Consider the following 24,488-nt stretch of genomic DNA (forward strand, 5'->3'; position numbering starts at 1 on the left):
GGTGAAAAGGCAACTGACTCAATGGGAGAAAACATATGGAACCACATATCTATGAGGGTCGGAAGTCCAGAAAATATAAAGAAATACTACAAGGCGTCGGTAAACTGACAAACAGCCTAACAAATTAAGAAATGGGCAAAAGACATGAATAGACATTTTTCCAAAGTACATGAAAAGATGCTAAGCATCACTAGCTATTAGGGAAATGCAAATTGAAACCACAATGAGATATCATCTCACACCTACTAGATTGGCTGCTATAAAACAAACAGGAAACTACAAGTGTTGGAGAGGATGTGGAGAAATTGGAACACATATTCACTGCTGGTGGGAATGTAACTCGGTATAGCTGCTGTAGAGGACAGTTTGGCTGTTCCTCATGAAGCTAAATATAGAGTTGCCTTATGAACCCACAATCCCACTACTTGGGATATACCCAGAAAATCTGAAAGCAGGGACATGAGCAGACATTTGCACACTGATGTTCATAGCAGCATTATTCACATTTGCCAAAAGATGGAAAGAACCCAAGTGTCCATCAACAGATGAGTGGACAAACAAAATGTGGTGCGTATATATATATATAATGGAATATTATTCAGCAGTAAGAAAGAATGAAGTCCTGAAGCACATGACAACATGGATGCACCTTGAGGACATACTGTTGAGTGAAATAAGTCAGACACAAAAGGATATTGTATGAGCTCACTAATATGAACTAATTATAATATGTAAAGTCATGGACATAAAATACAAAATATGGGTTACCAGGAAATAGAATGAGTCTAAATAATGGAGAGCAGTTGTTTAATATGTGCAGAATGTTTAACTAAGTTGAACTTCAACATTTGGAAATGGATAGAGATGACAGTAGCATGTGATTGTGAGAATGATTAACAGTACTTAATGGTGTGTAAATGCAGTGGAAAGTGGAGGTTTAGAGTCATGTATGTCACCAGAAGGAAAGTTGGAGGTTAAAACATGGGCTTGTAAAACACAGTGAATCTTGTGGTAGACAATGTCTCTGACTAAGTGTCCAAATATAAAAAAGTTATTTCATGAACTAGACCAAATGTACAGTATTATAAGGAGTTAATATATAGAAGAATATGGAGAAAATGTACTAATTGCAAACTATGGACTATATTTTAATATTCTTTCATCAACAGCAACAAATGTGCCATACCAGTACTCTGGGTCAATAATAGGGGGTACTAAGGGTAGAGGAGGATTTGGGTTTATTTTTATTTCTTTTCTAGAGTAATGAAAATGTTCCAAAACTGATCATGGGGTTGTATGTACAACTATGTGATGATAATGTGAGCCACTGATTGTATCTTTGGATAGTTTGTATGGTGTGTGAATATATCTCAATAACATTGCATTACAAAACATATTTTATCTAAACAGACCCATTAAAATGACTATTAAAATGATACAAAATAATAGGGGGGTATAAGAGGTATGGGTTTCTTTTTTTTTGGAGGAAATGAGAATGTTGTTATATTGACTGTGGTGGTGACTGCTTAAAAATGTGATTATGCCAAGAGTCATTGATTGTATATTTAGGAAGAGTTGTATGGTGTGTGAATAAAATTGTTTAAATTTTTTAAAAATGATAATAAGCAAAATTAAAAATTAAAAAAAAATGAGGGAAAGAGTAAACTATTACCAGAGAAACAAAAGCTGTGAGAGTTCATCATCAGTAGACTAGACACAGGAAATGCTGAAGAGAGTTCTTCAAGGTGAAAGGAAAGGGCAATAAGATAACAGATCAAAGAAATGAAGTAAAAAAAGATCTCTGTTTAGGGTAATGCCAGTACTATTGTATTTTTGGTTTGTGACTCCACTTTTCACTTCCTATAGTTTCTAAAAGGCAAGTAAATAAGGTGCAATGATAAATCAGTGCTTTGGGACCCATGATATATAAACATGCAACTTGAGACAGGAACAACATAAAGATGGGGGGACAGAGGGCTTTAGGAACATAGTTTGTGTACACTATTGAAGTTAAGTTGGTACCAAAGCAAACAAGATTATTATAGATTTAGGATGTTAACTTTGAGCCTCATGGTAACTACCAGGAGAATGTACAGCTCATAAAGACAGAAATTAGAATACAGGTTGCCAGGGGAGGGGGTTAGGGTGAACAGGGAGTCAGTTTGTGGTGGGTATAGGGTTTTGGTTTGGGGAGATGGTAAACTTTTAGTCATAGAAGATAGTAAGGGTACTGCAATATTGTGAATGAATAATCGCATTGAGTGCTATGCTTGGGAGTGGTTGAGACAGGGAAGTTTATATTTTATATGTGTTGCCACAATTAAAAAAGATAGAAGAAAAAAAGAAAGAGCAACTAAAGTAACCATGACAGTTAAATGCAATATATAATCCTGGGTGGAATCTAACCAGGAAGGACAAAAGTTTGAAAGAGACACTATTGGGACATATGAAAAAAAATGGAACACTGACTGTAAGCCTTATATCTGTGCTAAATTTCTTGAACTGTGTAACTGCACTTAAGGTGGAACATAAGTGAATATCCTTTTCCTTAGGAAATGTACATGGCAGTGAAAGGTGTTCAAGGGGCCTGATGTATACAACCTATATACATCAAGTGTTCAGAAAATGCATAGACAGATGATAGATGGAATGATAGAGTGATATGGCAAATGTGGCAAAATATTCCTTTTTTACTTTCTGGTATATTAGAGTAGACAGAGGGAAATAACTGAAATCTCTGAACTGTAATCCAGCTGCCTTGATCTCTGATAATAATTGTATAGCCTTATCTTGTGTCCCTGTAATTGTAAAACATTGTGACTGACCTTCACCTGTACCCATTTTATCCAGCTTTTCAACTTTAGGGTCTTATCAGTAAAGACAACCCCTAAAGTTTATTAATGAAGGGCCTTGAGTCAGCCTAGAACTAACCCACCCCAATTCCAAAGCTATCTTGATCAAGGAGGCTGGATCTAACCAAAATGGATCCCCTGGCATGTGCAGTAGCTTATACTTTAACCTATAGGTGACCTATACCTCATTATAATACTAACAATCATTCCCGTTATCAATTAAGGCTGCCATTTTCTTACATACGCTGGGTGACTCACCATTTAATCAATCTGCGCATGCTCAACAATTAGATCACTTTTATTTACATTTTCTCGGGCTGTTGTACTCATTATCCTAAAACCTGCTCATCTTTTGATGCTATAAAAATATCAGAATTACTGAAGTTCGGGGAGACAGATTTTGGACCTATAGGCTGTGTGATCTCCTGCTTCGTGCCTAGCATTAAATTATTTCTCTCTTTGAAATCCTGGTGTCATGGATGGGCAGTATAGGGCATCGGACAGAGAACCGACCACTTTTGTCCAATTTCAGAGGTATGTTGAAGTTATTTGTATGGTGTTTATATTATTTTTGTATCTGTCCTGTAAGTTTGAAAGGATCTCAAAATAAAAAGTAAAAAAAGATAAAGTAAAAAATAAAAAAATAAACTCTTTCTGGCAATTTATTAGGAGCCAAAGAAAATGCCTTAACCAAAGGCATCAGAGCCCCAGACAATGCAATTAAACTTGGGGGTATAACTCTACAGGTACTCATTGGGTATCTTTGCTTTGGATGCAAAACTGCTTTTGGTGAGATATGAGGAACCAGTCATGGACTGCTAAAATTTTCCCCTAGGGTGAGATGGATTGATGAAAGAGTTCTATTTTCAACGCTCACCATTTTGCAACACTTCTAAACAATTTTAAAGAGAGTTGTTCTATGAATATAATACTAGGATGAGGACAGGGAAGATGAAATTGGTTGAGAACCTCCTGTCAGTAATCTTGCAAGGCACTTTCAATATGAAGTAGGTAAAGACCCATTACAGGAAAGGAAACAGAGTTAGAGAAGTTAGGAGACTTGTTCAGGTAAACGGGGGAAAGAACTCAATCCTATCAGCTTTGATGTTGATACCTGGTTGAGGAACTAGGAGTGCCTTATAGCGGAGCAGGCTGGACCAGAAATGCTTCCCGAGTTTCACCAGTTAGAAATTAGGGCAGAGAATCTGGCATCAGAGTAATCAACAGCGAATGCAGTATGCAGCAGTTCCTGAAGGTGGGTAGTAAAGAGAAGGGTAAGGAGAGTTCTTCAGGAAACAATTAGTGATACTTTCTGAGGGTCACTGCAGGATCAACAGAATGGAAGTTCCCTGAAAGAGGAAGAACAGCTCTCCTTCTCCTGCAGGGTGTTCTCTTTCCCCTAGAGGCTTCAGAGCCTCAGGGGCAAGAAGAGTTTCACATTCCTTTTCTTTTGGCTCCGGCCTGGAGGCGGGGCTTTGTGGATGGTGGGCGGCAGCGACGCCCCCGCTCAGCTCCCAGTGGCCCGGGAGATCCCAGTGGCCCGGTAGCTCACAGCCGCCGGGGAGCTCAGGCTGTCTCTGTTGGTTCACAGCTCCCAGGCTCGTGAGGGTGGCCGGCGCCCCAAGATCCGTCCCGAAGAAGCCATGGCAAAATCCAAGGGCCGTCTGTACCTCTGGATGTGCTTGGCTGCAGCGCTGGCATCTTTCCTGGCAGGATTTATGGTGGGTAAGTCTAAGAAACCCTTTCTTCTAATCCGGGGCTCGCACTCCCTGCAGCTGCCCCTCCGCGGAGGAAAAGCGAGAAAACCTGAGCTTGAAAGGGTCAGGCTGTGTGTGCGCTTGACTCGTATGGGCCAGCTGAGTTCTTTATGGCGAACTTGGGGAACTTCCGCAGAACTAGAATGGGATGGAATGAATTTTGGCCTTCCTACTAATTACAGTGACTGAAATTCAGATTTATTAATTGCTTACTGCGTGCAGGGTACTGCGATGGGCCTTTGGAAAGACAACGTACAGCTCTATCTGCAGGAATGAAAAGTGGTTTCATTTCCAAGTAATGTTAAATAAGTCAAAACTTGCAACTAGTGTGTGTGTCAGGAACTGTGCTACGAACTAGATAGATACCCAGGGAAAAATAAGAAAGACAGGAGACGTGACTTGATGAATAACATGAGAAACTTCCTAAGTAAATCCTATTTTAAGAAACTCAAAAATTATACATCAGAATTTAAAGATTTTCTGCTTTTCTTTCTTTTTTTTCCCTTTATTAGAGAAGTTGTGGGTACACAGAACAATTGTGCATAAAATACAGGATCCCATATACCATCCTATTAACAACTTGCACTGGTATGGAACATTTGTTACAATTGAGGTTTTTTGCATTTCAATATGATTTTTTTTTTTTTTCTTTTTTAAGCTCACTGTGATCTGTTTCTTTGGTAAGGGCAATATATTTTTTGGCTTCTGGTTTTTATTAAAGTCAAAAGCAATTGTGTGTGTGTGTTTCTTGCCCCCAGGTTGGTTTATTAAGCCTCTCAAAGAAACAGCCACTTCAGAACGCTATCATCAAAGTATACGTTGGAAGCTGGTATCAGAAATGAAAGCTGAAAATATTAGGTCATTTCTTCGGTAAGTTGTTTTTACTTATAAAATTGTTTAAAATAATTAAGAATGAGAAGTGTATAAAATATTAGTTTTATTCATGTGAACAATCTTATTTGCATGAAAGTGTGTATTATTTATTTATGATAGTTTAAAATATCATTGTTATGGTCAAATTCCTTTGAATGTTACAGGAGTAGGCCTTCCTTAATCTAATCTGCAGAGAAAGTATCTGGTGGGTTTACTGAGAGATGTTTCAACTTCATGTTACTTTGGATTGCAACTGAATGTTATTCTTTGTTCCTCTGGTCTAAATTTAATCAGTGATTTTATTTTAATATTCTTCCTATTCTGTCAGGAAGAGTTTGACAGTTGTTAACCCAGTGATTTCTAAGAAAGGAGTTCAGTGTTTCAGATTCTGCCTGCCACAAGTTAAATCTTTACCCCATCTTGCAAATATGAATGTTGGCCAAAAATATGGACCAAAAAAAAAAAAAAAGAACAAAGTAAAAAAGGATCAGTGCAAATCCATTAGTCTCTAAATGTGAGAAAGCATAACAATCAGTGACTGTGACACTGATTTCTGTGTTCAGACTCTTTCATATAGGGGTCATTTTAAAAATCAGCTTTATTCAAATGTAATTTACATAAAATAAACTGTATCCACATAAAGCCTATAACTTGAAAGTTTTTACCAGTGTACACACTCAACAAACCACCTTCTCAATCAAGAGTCAGAAAATTTCCGTCATCCCCTTTGTAGTCTGTCGCCTCCTGTCCCCCCGGCTTTAGTCAATTACTGATCTGCTTTATGTCATTATAGATTTTTATGCATTCTCTGTAATTTTATATAAATGGACTCATAAAGTAGGCACTCCTTTATGTCTGGCTTCTTTCACTCAGCAGGACAATTTTGAGATTCATCCAGATTGTTGCATGTGTGAGTTCATTACTTTTTTTTAATCATATTTTTTATTGTAGAATATAACGTATATACATAGAAGTGATAACTTTCCAAGTGCAATTTAACAAGTAATTAGAAAGCAAATTTCAAAGAATGCTATGGATTACAGTTCCACAGTTTCAGTTATTTCCTTATTGTGAAATATATTCAAAAAGGTGATAACTTAGTTCATTAATTTTTATTGATGAGTAGTATTCTATACAATGTATAGTTGATAGACATTTGGGTTGGTTCTAATTTGGGACTGTTGTGAATAAAGCTGCTATGGATATATGTTTACAAGTCTTTGTGTGGATATACATTTGTCTTGGAATGGCTCGGTGGTATAAGTGTGTGTTTAACTTTTTAAGAAAATGACGGTTTTCCAAAGTGGTTGCATCATTTAACATCGCCTTTTGTCATGTGTGTGTGTTCCAGTTGTTCACAAACTAGCCAGCCCTCTGCTGTTTTGGCTCCTAGGACTAATTTTTGTTCCATTTATTAAGAGGCTCATTTATTAATGTTGTTATTCTTCAGGATGAAATGACCCTTTTATGTTTATGAAATGTCCCTCTTTACCTTTTTGATACTCTTTGTCTTTCAGTTTATTTTATTTGTTATTAATATAGCAACACCAACCTTCTTTTACTTACTGTTTGTATGGTATAGCTTCTTCCCTCCGTTAATTTTCAGCCTATCATTTTTTTTTGTAATTAATGTATATCTTCTATAGAGAGCATATAGTTGCTATTTGGCTTTTTATCCATTTTAGTAATATTAAATTGTGTTCTCTGCAGGTGGCATATAGTATCAATTTTGGTTTTTATCCATCTGGTAATCCCTGCTTTCTGAGTATTTAGTCTATTAACATTTAATATAATTATTGATATGGTTGAACTGAGGTATACCATTTCATTATTTGTTTTCTGTTTGTCCCCTTTGCTTTTGTTCTTCTACTCCTCATTTTCCTGCTTTTTTTTTTTTTTTTGGTGGTAGGTAGGGCATTATTTGAAAAGTTTTGGAATTCTATATGAATTTATCTTTTGGCTATACCTTTTTACATTGTTTTTTAGTGGATGCTTTAAGTATTATACTATATATCTTTAAGTCTTCACTGTCTTAAAGTTACTATTGTGCCACTTAACATAAAATGTAGAAAACTTACATTTTTAAGTATGTACACCTTCTCTCCAAGCATCCTTTATGCTATAATTGTCATATGTATCCAATATGCATACAATATATACTTCACAAAATAATCTGAAAATTTTTTCTTTGAACAGTTATTTTTATGTACTATAAACCCTTAGGAGTTAAAAAATAAAACACTCTTTTATATTTCTAAGATATTTGTCATTTCAGTGTTCTTCATTTGTTCTTGAAGATTTGGGTTTCTCTGTTTTTTTTTTTTTTTTTTAACCCGAATATCTTAAGCATTTCCTGTAATGTGGGTCTGTTGGTGAAAAATTCTGTTAGTTTTTCTTCATCTGTAAAATTCTTCATTTCACCTTCATTCTTGAGGCATATTTTTCTGTTTTTTTTTTTTTTTTTTTACTTTGGGGGTAATGAATCTCTTTATTCATTACAATTACATTTTTCTTTTCTTAAAGGAATATAATTATAGCTGCTTTAAATTCCTGATCTGATAATTTTAACATCAGGGTCATTTTGAGATTGGCCACAATTAATTCTTTTCTTGAAAATTGGTCATATTTTCCTGGTTCTTCATAAGTATAATAATTTTGGATTGCATCCTGGACAGTTTGATGCTATGTTCTGAAGACTCTACATTCTGTAATATTCCTTTAGAAACTATTTATGTTTTTGTTTTAGCAAGCAAATATCAAACTCTTTCTTCACTTAGTGCCAGCTCAGAACTCGTTAAATTTTCCTCTCAAGTATGTTAATGTTTGGTTCAGGGGTCTATGAGAGATTGGGCAGAGTTCATCTGTGAAATTTGTAGCTCCCCTTCTCTTGCTCACTCCTTTCTAAGACATTCTCTTACTCTTTTGGTGGTACTGGTTGCCCAGTTCCTCCAGTCAGAAAACAGTGAGCTTTCTATCAAAGTTTTACTCACGTGTCAGGCTGCAACAGCAGCTGCCCTCAGCAAAAAGCCAAAAATTGGCAAACTCATCCTGGGGCTGATCACTTTCTCTAAGTTCTGAGTCCTTGTCAAAGTCTACCTACTTTTATTTACTCTCAAGAGGTCTTATTTTTGTTGTTGTTGGTGGTGTTTTTTTGTTTTTTGTTTTGTCTAGAGTTTACAGTTCTTTTCTGCAGGAGGCTAAGTTAATACTTAGGCTAAGTTAAGTACTTCCATACTGGAAGTAATGGCTTGGGTCATATATATAAAATAAAGTTTAACAAGATTACTAATTTTTAGGAATATTAGCTACTATTCAAACTGTCTCATTTTGAGGTGCTGGTATGGAAATAGAGGAAAAGAATCAATAGGCCTTGGGATGAATGACACTTGACCAGAGACTCAGTCTATATTGCTCATGTAGTACAGTAAAATGTCAGAATGTCTTACCAAGTGAGACAGAATGCTTTATATTTAAATCTGTGTAAGTTAAAATTCCAGGTAAGATGTTAACACTATTAAACTCTGCGGTGAATCATGAAGTATCCAAAAGAAAGAACCAGAAAATTATAAGTGGTATCAAAATTACAAGTGGAATCTAATCCTAGAGATGTGGAGACATGGGAAATAAAAGCTTGCAGTGAGCATGTCCTCAGAGGAAACCAGGTTTTAGTTAAGGAAAAGAGGTCAAGCAAACATGCAGAGAAGGGTCATAGGAGAATTATTGCTCATAGATCTAGAGGGTTTGTGACCACAGTGAGAAAGTGGAGGGAAAGGAGCGTTCAAGAATGAGTTGTGATGAGTTTCGTTCGATTTATTCCCAGCCATTTTCTTCCTTATTGTTAGTGTGACCCAGAAATTAAGAATTAACAAATGATTATGATTCCTGAATCATTATGTGGATGTATTTTCTTTCTATATTGTAGAATAGGCAGAAGTTAATACCTGAAGCTACTGAAATTCAACTAGTCTCACCCTTGTTTATACTTACTATTATAATGGTTATTCTAGCCTGGCCTTAGCCTGTTTGCAGTTACTATTGTAATGGTAACAACTCCATCCACCACTGTTTGAATCCATAAAAACCCTGAACTCCTTAGACTAGGGGAAACAGATTTTGGGGCCCTTAGACTATCTGATCTCCTGCTTCGCACCTGGCAATACAGTGTTTCTCTCTTAGGAATACCCTGGTGTTGTAGTTTGGCTGTTGAATGCACTGGCAGAGAGCCCCGCATTTGTTTGGTATCATTAGGGCCTGAACTTGGAGTGTTCCCCGTGTATTCAGTAAGGGCAGCCAAGGAGTCTCTTGACTAGAGTGTAAGCCAGTTATGATAATTCTGTTCCCTCTGGCAATGGTTAGTTTGGGAAGGAGTAGATGACTTATTGTGACTAATAAAATGGGGGGAAAACTGAGTGATATCTTCCACAAAAAGTAGTCCTCTGAGTATAAGAAACACAAAAGAGAGACTACTTATTGTTGTGTCTGGTCAATTTTCTTTCCATTTTTTAAGTTGTGAACTTTAATGTATATACATAACAGTGATAACTGTCGATGTACAATTTCACAAGTAGCTAGAGAGCAAATCTCAAAGAATGTCATGGGTCACAATTCCACAACTTCAGCCATTTCCATTACTGTTAAATATAACATACATACAGAAAGGTGTCATCTCTTGATGTACAGCTCAACAAGCAGTCATGTAGGTAATTTCAAAAATTGCTCATGGGTTACACTTCCACAATTTCAGTTCTTTCCTTATTGTGCAATACAGAGTATATACAGAAAGGTAAAGACCTTCAAGGCACAATTCAACGAGCAGCTATAGAGCAAATCTCAAACGATGCTATAGGCTACAGTTCCACCAGTGTCACCACATGATGCCTGGAGCTGTGACAGCCATCTTGTGACTGTGAGGAGAAGTTCAGAATGAAGTGAAGAGTATTCTACGCTGATGTTGCACTTCTGCGTTTCCTTTTAGTGGGCTCTCTGAAGGCTCAGGCAAATCTTTGTGCTTAATTGTCCACCTTAATTTAATGAAATATATCATTCTTATAATTGAGAAAATAAATAGCATCTCATTGTAGAAGATGAAACAATAAGGAAATATATAAAGTAGAAATCAAAAATTCCCACCCTCCCTATTTTTATGCATATAAAGTAACTTCTATCTATACACACAACTAAACATTTTTTAAAACTAAATTTTTAAGAGATGAAACATCAGTAACCTTCAGTTTTCATTTGACCATATAGAGAGGGAAAGCTTCACAGAGGAGATGCTTAAGGAGTTGTAACGAATGATTAATAGTTTGCAGGTAGGAAAGGGAGGTGAGTATAAGCACGGTGATGGAGGGAAATTCAGGTAGTGGGACAGTATTTATATCTGAGAAAAGACTGTGCAAAGGCTCAAAGGTGTGAGAGAGAAAATGTGTAAGCAGAAAAATGAGTGTATCAAATGACGTCCAGTAGAGAAGTTTAGAAGGCAAGTGGTGGGAAATGAAGCTGGAGAGTAAAAGGGTGGATCAGATTAAAAAGGGCCTTTATCCCATGTTGGAGTGTGAGCTTCATAACACAGGGAGTCATAGAAGGATTTAAAGTGAGTAATAGGACCAGATGAATGACTTAGTAAAATTCCTATTTTTAAAGAACAGATAAATGTAATTTCAGTTTACTAGCATTGAAATTTTGAACAAATAATTTAACCACTTAGTTTCCTCATTTACCAAATAGAGACAATGGAAGAAGAGTTGTGAGGATAAAATGAAATAACCCATTAAATGTTCCTGGTAGAATGCTTGGCCTATAAGTTTTCAATAGATTTACTTTTTCTTTACTTCCCTATCTCTTTTGGCTGTTCTCTAGGCGAATAAAAAAAAAAAACAAAAAAAAAAAACAGCTTACAAAGTGTTACTGCTGTACTAATGGAGAAGGGGTTAAGAAAGAATTTTAAAATTTTTATCTCAAGCAAATTAAATCACACTAAGAACTACGTTTGTGAGGCAACATAAATGCTACAACTCATTTACACACAGAACCAAGAGAACATTGCCCAAATTCAATTCAAAACCTGTATGGTGCACTTCCTGGATAATAGGCAGGATATAAAAATAAAAATGCATGGCCTCAACTTCACTGAGATGAATAAACAATTACCTACAGCATGGTAAAAGTAACAGCTGAAGTAAGTTAAGCCTACTTGAAGTGCCCTACTTGTCCCTGGCAAACATTAAGATCTTTTTTACAAAATGTCCTTTATTCAGTGATGGGTAGCAAGAAGGGCCACCACTGGTACAGAGGCATGCATTCTTCCTGGGTGTCTCCTTATGTCTGGGGAGCTGTGAGCTGTGGGTGGATGTATTCTTTTGTGGAGGAGCATAATGTAAAAATTGTAGTTCTCCATAAATAATTAAAAAATTGTTATATCTAGAAATTGGTCTCTATAGCTGGAGTTTTTTATTTTTCTTATATAGGAATACCAATGACGAGTAATGCTTCTAAAGTAGTTCTTAGGCACATCATCTGAACATAGTCTTTAACTCATACTTGTATTTTGTTTTCATTTTAGTTCATTTACAGAGCTCCCTCATCTGTCAGGAACAGAACAAAATTTGCTGCTTGCCAAGAAAATCCAAACCCAGTGGAAGAACTTTGGAGTGGACTCAGCCGAGCTGGTTCATTATGATGTTCTCCTGTCTTATCCTAATGAGACAAATGCCAACTATATATCAATTGTGGATGAACATGGAATTGAGGTGATGTAGAATTGTTGGTACTTTTTGTGTTTTATAGTCCCACCCCTCTATATGAACTGGAATGTAGGGTTGGGCAAATATAGAAATGTGTTAACGAGCGCAAAGGAAATCATTTTTTCTAAAAAAGTTAATAATTTGGAAACCAGTTATTCAGAGCCTGCTCTGCGTTAGGCACGGTGCCCAGTGCTGGGTCCTGAGACTACAATGAAGACTAGGACACGTTTCCTTCTCTTAATTAAGGTGACATTGGAACAGATCATTTCAGATCAATGGTAGGTGCTACGAAGAGCATGAATAGGGCTTTTTACACAGAAAAGTGTCACTTAGCCAGCCTAGCAGTCAGAGAAGCCTTCCAGGAAGAGTTGGTGTGTGAGTTTTGAAAGATCATCACAAATTAATTGCATGGAAAAGCAAGGTAAGAGAATTCTAGGCAGAAGAGATATGTTGACAAAGATGTGGAGACATACACCAGCCAGAAGAGAAATGTTTACAAAGACTTGGAGAGATACACCAGCTTAGTATTATTTGGGAACTTAAAGACAATGAATTTTCTAGAGTGGAAAATACAAAGTGGGCCATGATAAGAGATAAACCTGTAGAAGTATTTCTGGGGAGAACTCATAGAAGGCTTTATATGCCATTCTGAGGAGCTTAGACTTCAACTTCAGTCCATGGAAACCTTTGACAAGTCCTAAGAGGGGAAAGGATGTGACTTGGGAGGCATTTAGATAGATTGGGCAGTTTGCAGATTAGATTTAGGGTAGGCAAGGAGTCAGAGTTGGAGTATTAAAGCAGTAGTTAGGAGAATGAAGACCTGAATTAGGATGTTAGCAAGAATGAGGAGGAGGCTATTTTTCAGAAATTGATAGGAAGCAGTATTAGCAGGGCTTTATTAGGGGCTGGAGGAAAGAGGTGAATAAGGAGCTCAGGATGACTCCTAGATGTCTGTTGTTGGGGTCTTGCTAGTGGTGCTCTCAATAGTTGTAGGGAATGTGAAACAAGAAGTAGCATGGGGTGGGAGATGATAAATCAAGTTTGGACATCCGAGCTGAAATAACCATCAGTTCCTTGACTATGAGTCTGGAAAGCTGGGTTTGAGCATATCAGCTATGGGTAAATTTTGAGAATCAGTCTCCTAGGTAGGTTCAGAATGAGGCAAGCAGTAGGGTGAGAATAAGACATAGCGAAACGTTATTTAAATACAGATAAAAAAGAAAAGGAAACTTTCTGAAAAGGCATGGTCAGAGAAGGGGAAGAATCATGCATGCTACCTTCAAAGCCCTCTTTTTACTCTTCAGAAGGAGCTTTTAGTTACCTGACATTGCATGAATTTATAGAAGTTTCTGCTACTTTGAAGGCAGTAAACATGAAGCTCTTTTTCACTGTTGTTGGTGGAATTTACCTATTTAATTATAGAGCATGGTTTCAGGATGCTTAATTTTAAGTGTATACTTGGGAGTAAAATTAATTATTCTTTAATAAGTCTTAAATCATTCTCTCAAACTTGATGTGTTTCAATTCTTGCTAGACTTTCAAAACATCATACTTTGAGTTGACGCCAGATGGGTATGAGAATGTTACAGATATTGTACCACCATATAATGCTTTCTCGCCCCAAGGCACGCCAGAGGTAAAATAAAAGATATTTTAATTTTTTTTGTTCAAGCCTTTCAAGCATTCTATGTTATATAAAACCTGTGTAGAAGTCTAAAACCCAGGAATTATGTGAATCACACATACTAACCCATAGTTTGAAACTAAGTGATGTGAGACCCTTCCCCCAACCCACAACCCTCTAAAAAAACAGGAAAAGAAAAATGCCGGGGAGGGGGGAAATAAATTTTAAAAAGAGTCCCAGATGAAGCAAATGCCACTCTTCAAAATAGCAGAGAAACAGCTGAACATACCTTGAATTTAGTAAGGGCAATAGATGTTTTTACAAGCGTCTTTCCTTTGTGCATAATCTGACTTTTGATTTTATAGATTACACACGGAAGTTCTTAAGTTAATGCCATGTTTAGAAATTAAACATAGTAGGGATATTTTAAATGGTTTTTATCTATTTGTGAGACATGGCTAAGTTTACTGATAATTTCTTCGAAATGGAACATTTAAAATATGTTTTATGCAGTCTTTTTTTTTTTTTCTTTTTAACTTTATAGGGTGTTGAAAGAATCTCTAAAGACTTGTGCAGAATTACCATGGGGCTGTTTATTAAGAACAAATCAGGAAAGAGAACTTTAGAGGATGTATTGTGGAACAAACTTATTCTTTGGTTTACAGTTTGATTATAGCATCATTATGTGGTTTAAAAATTTTTTTGTTTTGTGTTTTTCCCCTACAGGGAGAACTTATATATGTGAACTATGCTCGTACTGAAGACTTTTTCAAACTAGAAAGAGAGATGAACATAAACTGCACTGGAAAAATTGTTATTGCAAGATATGGGAAAATTTTCAGAGGAAATAAAGTAATGTGTTATTTGATTTCCTAGATGTGGGAGATAGTAGGACAAATCCTATAACTGTAAATGATTAGCTTGTGTCACCGTTTCCAAAATTGTTTTCAAAATATTGATTTTGCTATTTGCTATAGTTTCACAGAAAATCCTGTTATGTTTTTCAATATCTAGAAAGGGAAATTGTATTTCCCATATTGTTACAAAGGTAATATTTTCTTCTTCTTTTTCTTTTCTTTTTTTTTAATTTTAGAGAAGGAAATACAAATAAATTAAAAAAAATGAAAAACTCTCTTGTATTACCCACCTTCATTTCCTGGGCATAATCAATCTTAAAAGATCATTTTACAGGCCTAATTCTATGAAATATAAGTAGAAATCTATTTCTATATACCATTTTACGTATATTATTTTTATACAAGGGGATCATACAAGTATATATTATGTAGCTTTTTTCACTCAGCAATAACGTTATGGGTATTTTTCCATTCCAGCACATTGAGAGTTTTATAAGGTAGTGATAAAGTGTGTAGGAATGTGGATCCATACAGTCTGGGTGCCAGTCTAGTCCAGGTGCTCTATTCTTTAGATCTTTGACTGTGGGAAATGCCTTAACAGCTCTGTGCCAAAGTTTCCTCACGTTTAAAATGGAAATGCCAGAAAGGGTGTCCATCTCATAGAGTTGTTGTTAGAATTAATGAGTTAATGTTTGAAAACACTTAGGATAGTAATGGGTATTGTATAACTTCATTAAATAAAGACTTCATTGTTGTAAATGACTGTATATTATTGCAAAGAATTGATAAGCAATTTATTTAACCATTCCTAGTTGATGACACTTGGCTTATCTTGAACTTTTACTACTACAAGTAATTCTGTTGTGCACATGCTTGTCCATGTATACTTGAACACTTGTGACTGTTTCTGTAGATTAATTCTAGAAGTGGAATGGCTGAGTCATAGTGTATGTTCTTTCAAAATGTTGATAGGTATCATCAAAATTGCCCTCCCTCCAAAAAAGACTATGATACATTATAGTCCCAGTGATGATATAAGAGAGTTTTTTCTGAATCTTGACGTGGTTATCTAGCTTTTGCTACAGTACTTCTGGTAATGAAGAATTCAGTATTTCACAGGATAGATTTTTCTATGCTTGGGCAGTTTTGGTTATTAGAATGATGTTTATTTACAAAACCACTGTGAGCAGTTGTTCACACCTCTGTTTTGCATAGATTTTTTTTTTTTTTTTAAATCATCATTTTATTGAGATATATTCACATACCACGCAGTCATACAAAACAAATTGTACTTTCGATTGTTTACAGTACCATTACATAGTTGTACATTCATCACCTAAATCAATCCCTGACACCTTCATTAGCACACACACAAAAATAACAAGAATAATAATTAGAGTGAAAAAGAGCAATTGAAGTAAAAAAGAACACTGGGTACCTTTGTCTGTCTGTTTCCCTCCCCTACTTTTCTACACATCCATCCATAAACTAGACAAAGTGGTGTTTGGTCCTTATGGCTTTCCCAATCCCATTGTCACCCCTCATAAGCTACATTTTTATACAACTGTCTTCGAGATTCATGGGTTCTGGGTTGTAGTTTGATAGTTTCAGGTATCCACCACCAGCTACCCCAATTCTTTAGAACCTAAAAAGGGTTGTCTAAAGTGTGCATAAGAGTGCCCACCAGAGTGACCTCTCGGCTCCTTTTGGAATCTCTCTGCCACTGAAGCTTATTTCATTTCCTTTCACATCCCCCTTTTGGTCAAGAAGATGTTCTCCGTCCCACGGTGCCAGGTCTACATTCCTCCCTGGGAGTCATATTCCACGTTGCCAGGGAGATTCACTTCCCTGGGTGTCTGATCCCACGTAGGGGGGAGGGCAGTGATTTCACCTTTCAAGTTGGCTTAGCCAGAGAGAGAGGGCCACATCTGAGCAACAAAGAGGCATTCAGGAGGAGACTCTTAGGCACAAATACAGGGAGGCTTAGCCTCTCCTTTGCAGCAACCGTCTTCCCAAGGGTAAAACTTATGGTAGAGGGCTCAACCCATCAAACCACCAGTCCCCTATGTCTGTGGTCATGTTAGCAACCATGGAGGTGGGGTAGGCGAATACCCCTGCATTCTCCACAGGCTCCTCAAGGGGGCACTACATCTTTTTTTTTTTTTTTTTTCCCCTTGTTTGTCTTTTTTCTTTTTTTTTTTTTTTTTTTTTTTTTTTTTAACTTTCCCTTCTTTTTTCAAATCACCTGTATGAAAAAAAAAGTTAAAAAGAAAACAAACATACAATAAAAGAGCATTTCAAAGAGACCATAACAAGGGAGTAAGAAAAAGACAACTAACCTAAGATAACTGCTTAACTTCCAACATGTTCCTACTTTACCCCAAGAAAGTTACATAATATAGCAACATTTCAGTGAACTTGTTCCTACTACAACCATCAGAAATTAACAGACCATAGTCATTTCTGGGCATCCCCAGAACGTTAAATAGCTTATCTGTTCTTCCTGGATTATTGTTCCCCCTTCCTTAATTGCTCTCTACTGCTAGTTCCCCTACATTCTACATTATAAACCATTTGTTTTACATTTTTCAAAGTTCACATTAGTGGTAGCATATAATATTTCTCTTTTTGTGCCTGGCTTATTTCGCTCAGCATTATGTCTTCAAGGTTCATCCATGTTGTCATATGTTTCACCAGATCGTTCCTTCTTACTGCCGCGTAGTATTCCATCGTGTGTATATACCACATTTTATTTATCCACTCATCTGTTGAAGGACATTTGGGTTGTTTCCATCTCTTGGCAATTGTGAATAATGCTGCTATGAACATTGGCGTGCAGATATCTGTTCGTGTCACTGCTTTCCGATCTTCCGGGTATATACCGAGGAGTGCAATCGCTGGATCGAATGGTAGCTCTATATCTAGTTTTCTAAGGAACTGCCAGACTGACTTCCAGAGTGGCTGAACCATTATACAGTCCCACCAACAATGAATAAGAGTTCCAATTTCTCCACATCCCCTCCAGCATTTGTAGTTTCCTGTTTGTTTAATGGCAGCCATTCTAACCGGTGTTAGATGGTATCTCATTGTGGTCTTAATTTGCATCTCTCTAATAGCTAGTGAAGCTGAACATTTTTTCATGTGTTTCTTGGTCATTTGTATTTCCTCTTCAGAGAACTGTCTTTTCATATCTTTTGCCCATTTTATAATTGGGCTGTCTGTACTATTGTCATTGAGTTGTAGGATTTCTTTGTATATGCAAGATATCAGTCTTTTGTCAGATACATGGTTTCCAAAAATTTTTTCCCATTGAGTTGGCTGCCTCTTTACCTTTTTGAGAAATTCCTTTGAGGTGCAGAAACTTCTAAGCTTGAGGAGTTCCCATTTATCTATTTTCTCTTTTGTTGCTTGTGCTTTGGGTGTAAAGTCTAGGAAGTGGCCTCCTAATACAAGGTCTTGAAGATGTTTTCCTGCATTATCTTCTAGGAGTTTTATGGTACTTTCTTTTATATTGAGATCTTTGGTCCATTTTGAGTTAATTTTTGTGTAGGGGGTGAGGTAGGGGTCCTCTTTCATTCTTTTGGATATGGATATCCAACTCTCCCAGCCCCATTTGTTGAAAAGACCATTATGGCTCAGTTCGGTGACTTTGGGGGCCTTATCAAAGATCAGTCGGCCATAGATCTGAGGGTCTATCTCTGAATTCTCAATTCGATTCCATTGATCTATATGTCTATCTTTGTGCCAGTACCATGCTGTCTTGGCAACTGTGGCTTTATAATAAGCTTCAAAGTCAGGGAGTGTAAGTCCTCCCACTTCGTTTTTCTTTTTTAGAGTGTCTTTAGCAATTCGAGGCATCTTCCCTTTCCAAATAAATTTGATAACTAGCTTTTCCAAGTCTGCAAAGTAGGTTGTTGGAATTTTGATTGGGATTGCATTGAATCTGTAGATGAGTTTGGGTAGAATTGACATCTTAATGACATTTAGCCTTCCTATCCATGAACATGGAATATTTTTCCATCTTTTAAGGTCCCCTTCTATTTCTTTTAGTAGAGTTATGTAGTTTTCTTTGTATAGGTCTTTTACATCTTTGGTTAAGTTGATTCCTAGGTACTTGATTTTTTTAGTTGCTATTGAAAATGGTATCTTTTTCTTGAGTGTCTCTTCAGTTTGTTCATTTCTAGCATATAGAAACATTACTGACTTATGTGCATTAATCTTGTATCCCGCTACTTTGCTAAATTTGTTTATTAGCTCTAGTAGGTGTATCGTTGATTTCTCAGGGTTTTCTAGATATAAGATCATATCATCTGCAAACAATGACAGTTTTACTTCTTCTTTTCCAATTTGGATGCCTTTTATTTCTTTGTCTTGCCGGATTGCCCTGGCTAGCACTTCCAGCACAATGTTGAATAACAGTGGTGACAGCGGGCATCCTTGTCTTGTTCCTGATCTTAGAGGGAAGGCTTTCAGTCTCTCACCATTGAGTACTATGCTGGCTGTGGGTTTTTCATATATGCTCTTTATCATGTTGAGGAAGTTTCCTTCAATTCCTACCTTTTGAAGTGTTTTTATCAAAAAGGGATGTTGGATTTTGTCAAATGCTTTTTCAGCATCTATTGAGATGATCAATTGATTTTTCCCTTTCGAGTTTTTAATGTGTTGTAATACATTGATTGTTTTTCTTATGTTGAACCATCCTTGCATGCCTGGAATGAACCCCACTTGGTCATGGTGTATGATTTTTTTAATGTGTCTTTGGATTCGATTTGCAAGTATTTTGTTGAGGATTTTTGCATCTATATTCATTAGGGAGATTGGCCGGTAGTTTTCCTTTTTTGTAGCATCTTTGCCTGGTTTTGGTATTAGATTGATGTTAGCTTCATAAAATGAGTTAGGTAGTGTTCCATTTTTTTCAATGTTTTGAAAGAGTTTGAGTAAGATTGGTGTCAGTTCTTTCTGGAAAGTTTGGTAGAATTCCCCTGTGAAGCCATCTGGCCCTGGGCATTTATTTGTGGGAAGATTTTTGATGACTGATTGGATCTCTTTGCTTGTGATGGGTTGGTTGAGGTCTTCTATTTCTTCTCTGGTCAGTCTAGGTTGTTCATATGTTTCCAGGAAATTGTCCATTTCTTCTACATTATCCAGTTTGTTGCCATACAGTTGTTCATAATATCCTCTTATAATTTTTTTAATTTCTTCAGGATCTGCAGTTATGTCACCTTTTTCATTCATTATTTTGTTTATATGGGTCTTCTCTCTTTTTGATTTTGTCAGTCTAGCTAGGGGCTTGTCAATCTTGTTGATCTTCTCAAAGAACCAACTTTTGGTGATATTTATCCTTTCTATTGTTTTTTTATTCTCTATGTCATTTATTTCTGCTTTAATCCTTGTTATTTCTTTTCTTCTACTTGGTTTAGGATTGGTTTGCTGTTCAGTTTCTAGCTTCTTCAGTTGATCCATTAGTTCTTTGATTTTGGCTCTTTCTTCCTTTTTAATATATGCGTTTAGTGCTATAAATTTCCCCCTTAGCACTGCTTTTGCTGCATCCCATAGGTTTTGGTATGTTGTGTTCTCATTTTCATTCGTCTCTATATATTTAGCAATTTCTCTTGCTATTTCTTCTTTAACCCACTGATTGTTTAGGAGTGTGTTGTTTAACCTCCAGGTATTTGTGAATTTTCTAAGTCTCTGATGGTTATTGACTTCTAATTGTATTCCATTGTGGTCAGAGAATGTGCTTTGAATGATTTCAATCTTTTTAAATTTATTGAGGCTTGTTTTATGTCCCAGCATATGATCTATTCTGGAGAAAGTTCCGTGAGCACTAGAAAAGTATGTGTATCCTGGTGATTTGGGATGTAATGTCCTGTAGATGTCTGTTAAATCTAATTCATTTATCAGATTGTTTAGGTTTTCAATTTCCTTATTGGTCTTCTGTCTGGTTGATCTATCTATAGGAGAGAGTGATGTGTTGAAGTCTCCCACAATTATTGTGGAAACATCAATTGCTTCCTTTAGTTTTGCCAATGTTTCTCTCATGTATTTTGTGGCACCTTGATTGGGTGCATAGACATTTACGATTGTTATTTCTTCTTGCTGAATTGCCCCTTTTATTAGTATGTAGTGGCCTTCTTTGTCTCTCAAAACATCCCTGCATTTGAAGTCTATTTTATCTGAGATTAATATTGCTACACCTGCTTTCTTTTGGCTGTAGCTTGCATGAAATATTTTTTTCCATCCTTTCACTTTCAATTTCTTTGTGTCCCTGTGTCTAAGATGAGTCTCTTGTATGCAACATATTGATGGTTCATTTTTTTTGATCCATTCTGCGAATCTATATCTTTTAATTGGGGAGTTTAATCCATTTACATTCAACGTTAAAACCGTGAAGGCATTTCTTGAATCGGCCATCTTATCCTTTGGATTATGTTTGCCATATTTTTCCCTCTCTCTATTAATATCCTTTATTGTACCCATACCGAATCTCTTTAGTACTGAACCTTTCTCCAAGTCTCTCTGTCCTGTCTTTGTTTCTCTGTCTGTAGGGCTCCCTTTAGTATCTCCAGTAGGGCAGGTCTCTTGTTAGCAAATTCTCTCAGCATTTCTTTGTCTGTGAAAAATTTAAGCTCTCCCTCAAATTTGAAGGAGAGCTTTGCTGGATAAAGTATTCTTGGCTGGAAATTCCTCTCTCTCAGAATTTTAAATATATCGTGCCATTGCCTTCTCGCCTCCATGGTGGCTGCTGAGTAGTCACTACTTAGTCTTATGCTGTTTCCTTTGTATGTGGTGAATTGCTTTTCTCTTGCTGCTTTCAGAACTTGCTCCTTCTCTTCTATGTTTGACAGTGTGATCAGTATATGTCTCGGAGTGGGTTTTTTTGGATTTATTCTATTTGGAGTTCGCTGAGCATTTATGATTTGTGTATTTATGTTGTTTAGAAGATTTGGGAAGTTTTCCCCAACAATTTCTTTGAATACTCTTCCTAGACCTTTACCCTTTTCTTCCCCTTCTGGGACACCAATGAGTCTTATATTCGGACGCTTCATATTATCTATCATATCCCTGAGGTCCATTTCGAGTTTTTCAATTTTTTTCCCCATTCTTTCTTTTATGCTTTCATTTTCCATTCTGTCATCTTCCAGGTCACTGATTCGTTGTTCAACTTCCTCTAGTCTTGTACTATGAGTGTCCAGAATCTTTTTAATTTGGTCAACAGTTTCTTTAATTTCCATAAGATCATCCATTTTTTTATTTAGTCTTGCAATGTCTTCTTTATGCTCTTCTAGGGTCTTCTTGATTTCCTTCATATCCCGTACTAGGGTCTCATTGTTCATCTTTAGTTCTTTGAGTAGCTGCTCTAGGTGTGTCTCTTCTGGTCTTTTGATTTGGGTGCTTGGGCTTGGGTTATCCATATCGTCTGGTTTTTTCATATGCTTTATAATTTTCTGTTGTTTTTGGCCTCGTGGCATTTGCTGTCCTTGATAGGGTTCTTTTAGGGTTTGTAGACCAGTTGAAGTCCTTATCTCTAATTTATCAGATCTACAGCTTCGTGGAGTACACTTTCTCTAACTAACCAGCAGGTGGCGTCCACAAGCCACCTGTTCTCCACAAGCCAGATCTCCCCTGCTTAGCCTTTTTGGTGAGTGGGGGAGTGAGTCTTGTGGGGCCCAATTGGTGTCCCAAGCTTGCGTGTGTAGTTGGTGTTGCCTGCCCTGTATGTGGGGCGTGTTTCTGGGCAGTCGGGGAGGGGGGGTGGCCCTAACAATCAAATCTCCCTGATGATCCTAGAGTTTTAAAGCTACTGCAATAGTCTAATCCTTCAGTTCAGTCCTGCCACAGTTTGTCTCTGCCACTGACCCACAAGTCTTTGGTATTGGCGTATGGCTCCTGAGACTTGCAAGTGGGCCCCTCTTCCAGGCTGTGCACCCCGGGTCCTCTGTTGAGGGATGACTGTGCTATGTCACAGGTGAGTGCCGTCCCCCCAGGGCAGTTCTGGGCTGCTGGGCTGTGTTGGGAGGCTCCCAGTCTGCTCAAATGATGGCTGAATGGGGCTCTGTTAATTCACACTGCTCCCCCTTCCCAGCTCTGGGACATTCAGCTGAGGTTGCACGGAAGGCTAATGTCCACGCCCAGTTTTGTGGTGTGTGCCTGTTATTTGAAGCACTTCCGTCACACTGGGTTGTCTGGGGCAGCTCTGGGCTATGGGGCTGGTGATGGGCAGGAGTGTTTCCTGTCCACCAGGATGGTGGCTGTGAGCGGACACCCCCCTTTTCTTGGGAAGTTGTGTTGTTTAGTGAATTTTCTCAGCCACTGGATTATTGCCTTTTGTCTCAGAGCTCTCTTAGTTCTGCTCTTGACTTGACGTGCCCAAATTTCAATTCTTTGAAGCTTTCTGTATTGAGCTTCTTAGAGTAATTGTTTTAGAAAAAGCAAAAAGGATTTAAAAAAAAAAAAAAAAAAAAAAAAAAAAAAAAAAAAAAAAACGGCCCTCCTCAGAGATCTAATGGGTTATTGAAATGCTAATAGACAAAGCAACCAGGGCCATTAAGGAAAGGTGCCCTGGGCAGAGAGATCAGCCTTGCTTCGGGATTTGCATATGCGCCTCAAGGCCTGATCTCCGCCCTTCCCCTTTCTGTGTTCACCAGAACTCCAAAAATCCTCTGCTTTTACTTTGGAGCTTCTCGTGTTGTTTTCCTTCTATGCCCGTCTCCTCTCTGCTGGGCTGGCTGCTCTCAGAGTCTCTGGTGTCTGGCCTCAGTCTATCTATGGTTGGAGTTTGAATCAGTAGAATGAGTTTCCGATGAGAGCAGCCACTGCAATTCTCCCTTCTCCTTCCTGGAGCTGACAGCCCCTCCTCCCCCGGGACTGAGCCTGGCAGGGAGGGGCGCGGGTCCCCTGGCCGCAAAAACTTACAGATTTCGGTGATCTCAGCAGTTCCACGTTTTCATGAGTGTTGTATGAAGTATGCCCAAAGACAGATTGCTCTGTGGTGTCCAGTCCACGCAGTTCCTGGCTTTTTACCTACTTTCCTGGAGGAGTAACTAAAACATACAGCTCACCAGTCTGCCATCTTGCCCCGCCTCCTGCATAGATTTTTAAAACAGTTTTGTTTCACAGACATTTGTTGAGAGCCTACTCTTAAGTGTCAGATTTTGGAAGCTGAATGAATAAGAAGTGGTCCCTATTCTGAAAAATCCCTCAGTGTAGTAAGGGTAACAAACCTGTAAAAGCTATTTTAAAACACTGTGATCCATCCCATAATAGAATTATGTACTAGTCATAGAAGAAGGACAAAGAAGGGAGATAATTTTTTAGTTTGAGGGGTAATAAGAATGTTTCACAGAAGAGGTGATAACTTGTGTAGACTTGTGTAGAATAAATGGGAGTTTAAGTATACTAAGAGAGAAATTGTATTCAAGGCAAAGAGAACTGTATGTGTAACAGCACAGCAAGAAGCAGTGTCTAAATTTCCTGACATTATTGTTTTCTTTGACGAATGAGGCAATCATTTGCCATTTTTCTATTTTGGATTGCACACTGCCCCTGCAGGTTAAAAATGCCATGTCAGCAGGAGCCATAGGAATCATCTTGTATTCAGATCCAGCTGATTATTCTGCCCCTGGGGTGCAACCATATCCCAACGGATGGAACATTCCTGGAACTGCAGCCCAGAGAGGGAATGTGTTAAACTTGAATGGTGCTGGGGATCCGCTCACTCCAGGCTATCCAGCTAAAGGTAATGGATGAACCTGTCATGGTCCACCCATTTTTATATAAAT

General features: G+C 37.4%; 1 protein-coding gene across 5 annotated transcripts in view; it reads left to right on the plus strand.

Moving 5' to 3' along the window:
- NAALAD2 (N-acetylated alpha-linked acidic dipeptidase 2) overlaps positions 1-24,488 on the plus strand; it is a 78,745-nt gene that overhangs the window by 7,600 nt on the left and 46,657 nt on the right. For 3 of the 5 annotated variants that reach the window (XM_037841055.1, XM_037841052.1, XM_037841053.1), the window contains 6 exons: positions 4,444-4,577; positions 5,368-5,479; positions 12,045-12,231; positions 13,760-13,861; positions 14,576-14,701; positions 24,259-24,445. In XM_037841055.1, coding sequence (XP_037696983.1) covers positions 4,444-4,577; positions 5,368-5,479; positions 12,045-12,231; positions 13,760-13,861; positions 14,576-14,701; positions 24,259-24,445 — 848 coding nt within the window. Of the gene's footprint in view, positions 1-4,443; positions 4,578-5,367; positions 5,480-12,044; positions 12,232-13,759; positions 13,862-14,575; positions 14,702-24,258; positions 24,446-24,488 lie in introns of those variants that run through there. The other 2 variants (XM_037841054.1, XM_037841056.1) reach the window with 2 other exon arrangements.

The sequence above is a fragment of the Choloepus didactylus genome, chromosome 6 (assembly GCF_015220235.1).
Source record: "Choloepus didactylus isolate mChoDid1 chromosome 6, mChoDid1.pri, whole genome shotgun sequence".
Classification (NCBI taxonomy): Eukaryota; Metazoa; Chordata; class Mammalia; order Pilosa; family Megalonychidae; genus Choloepus; species Choloepus didactylus.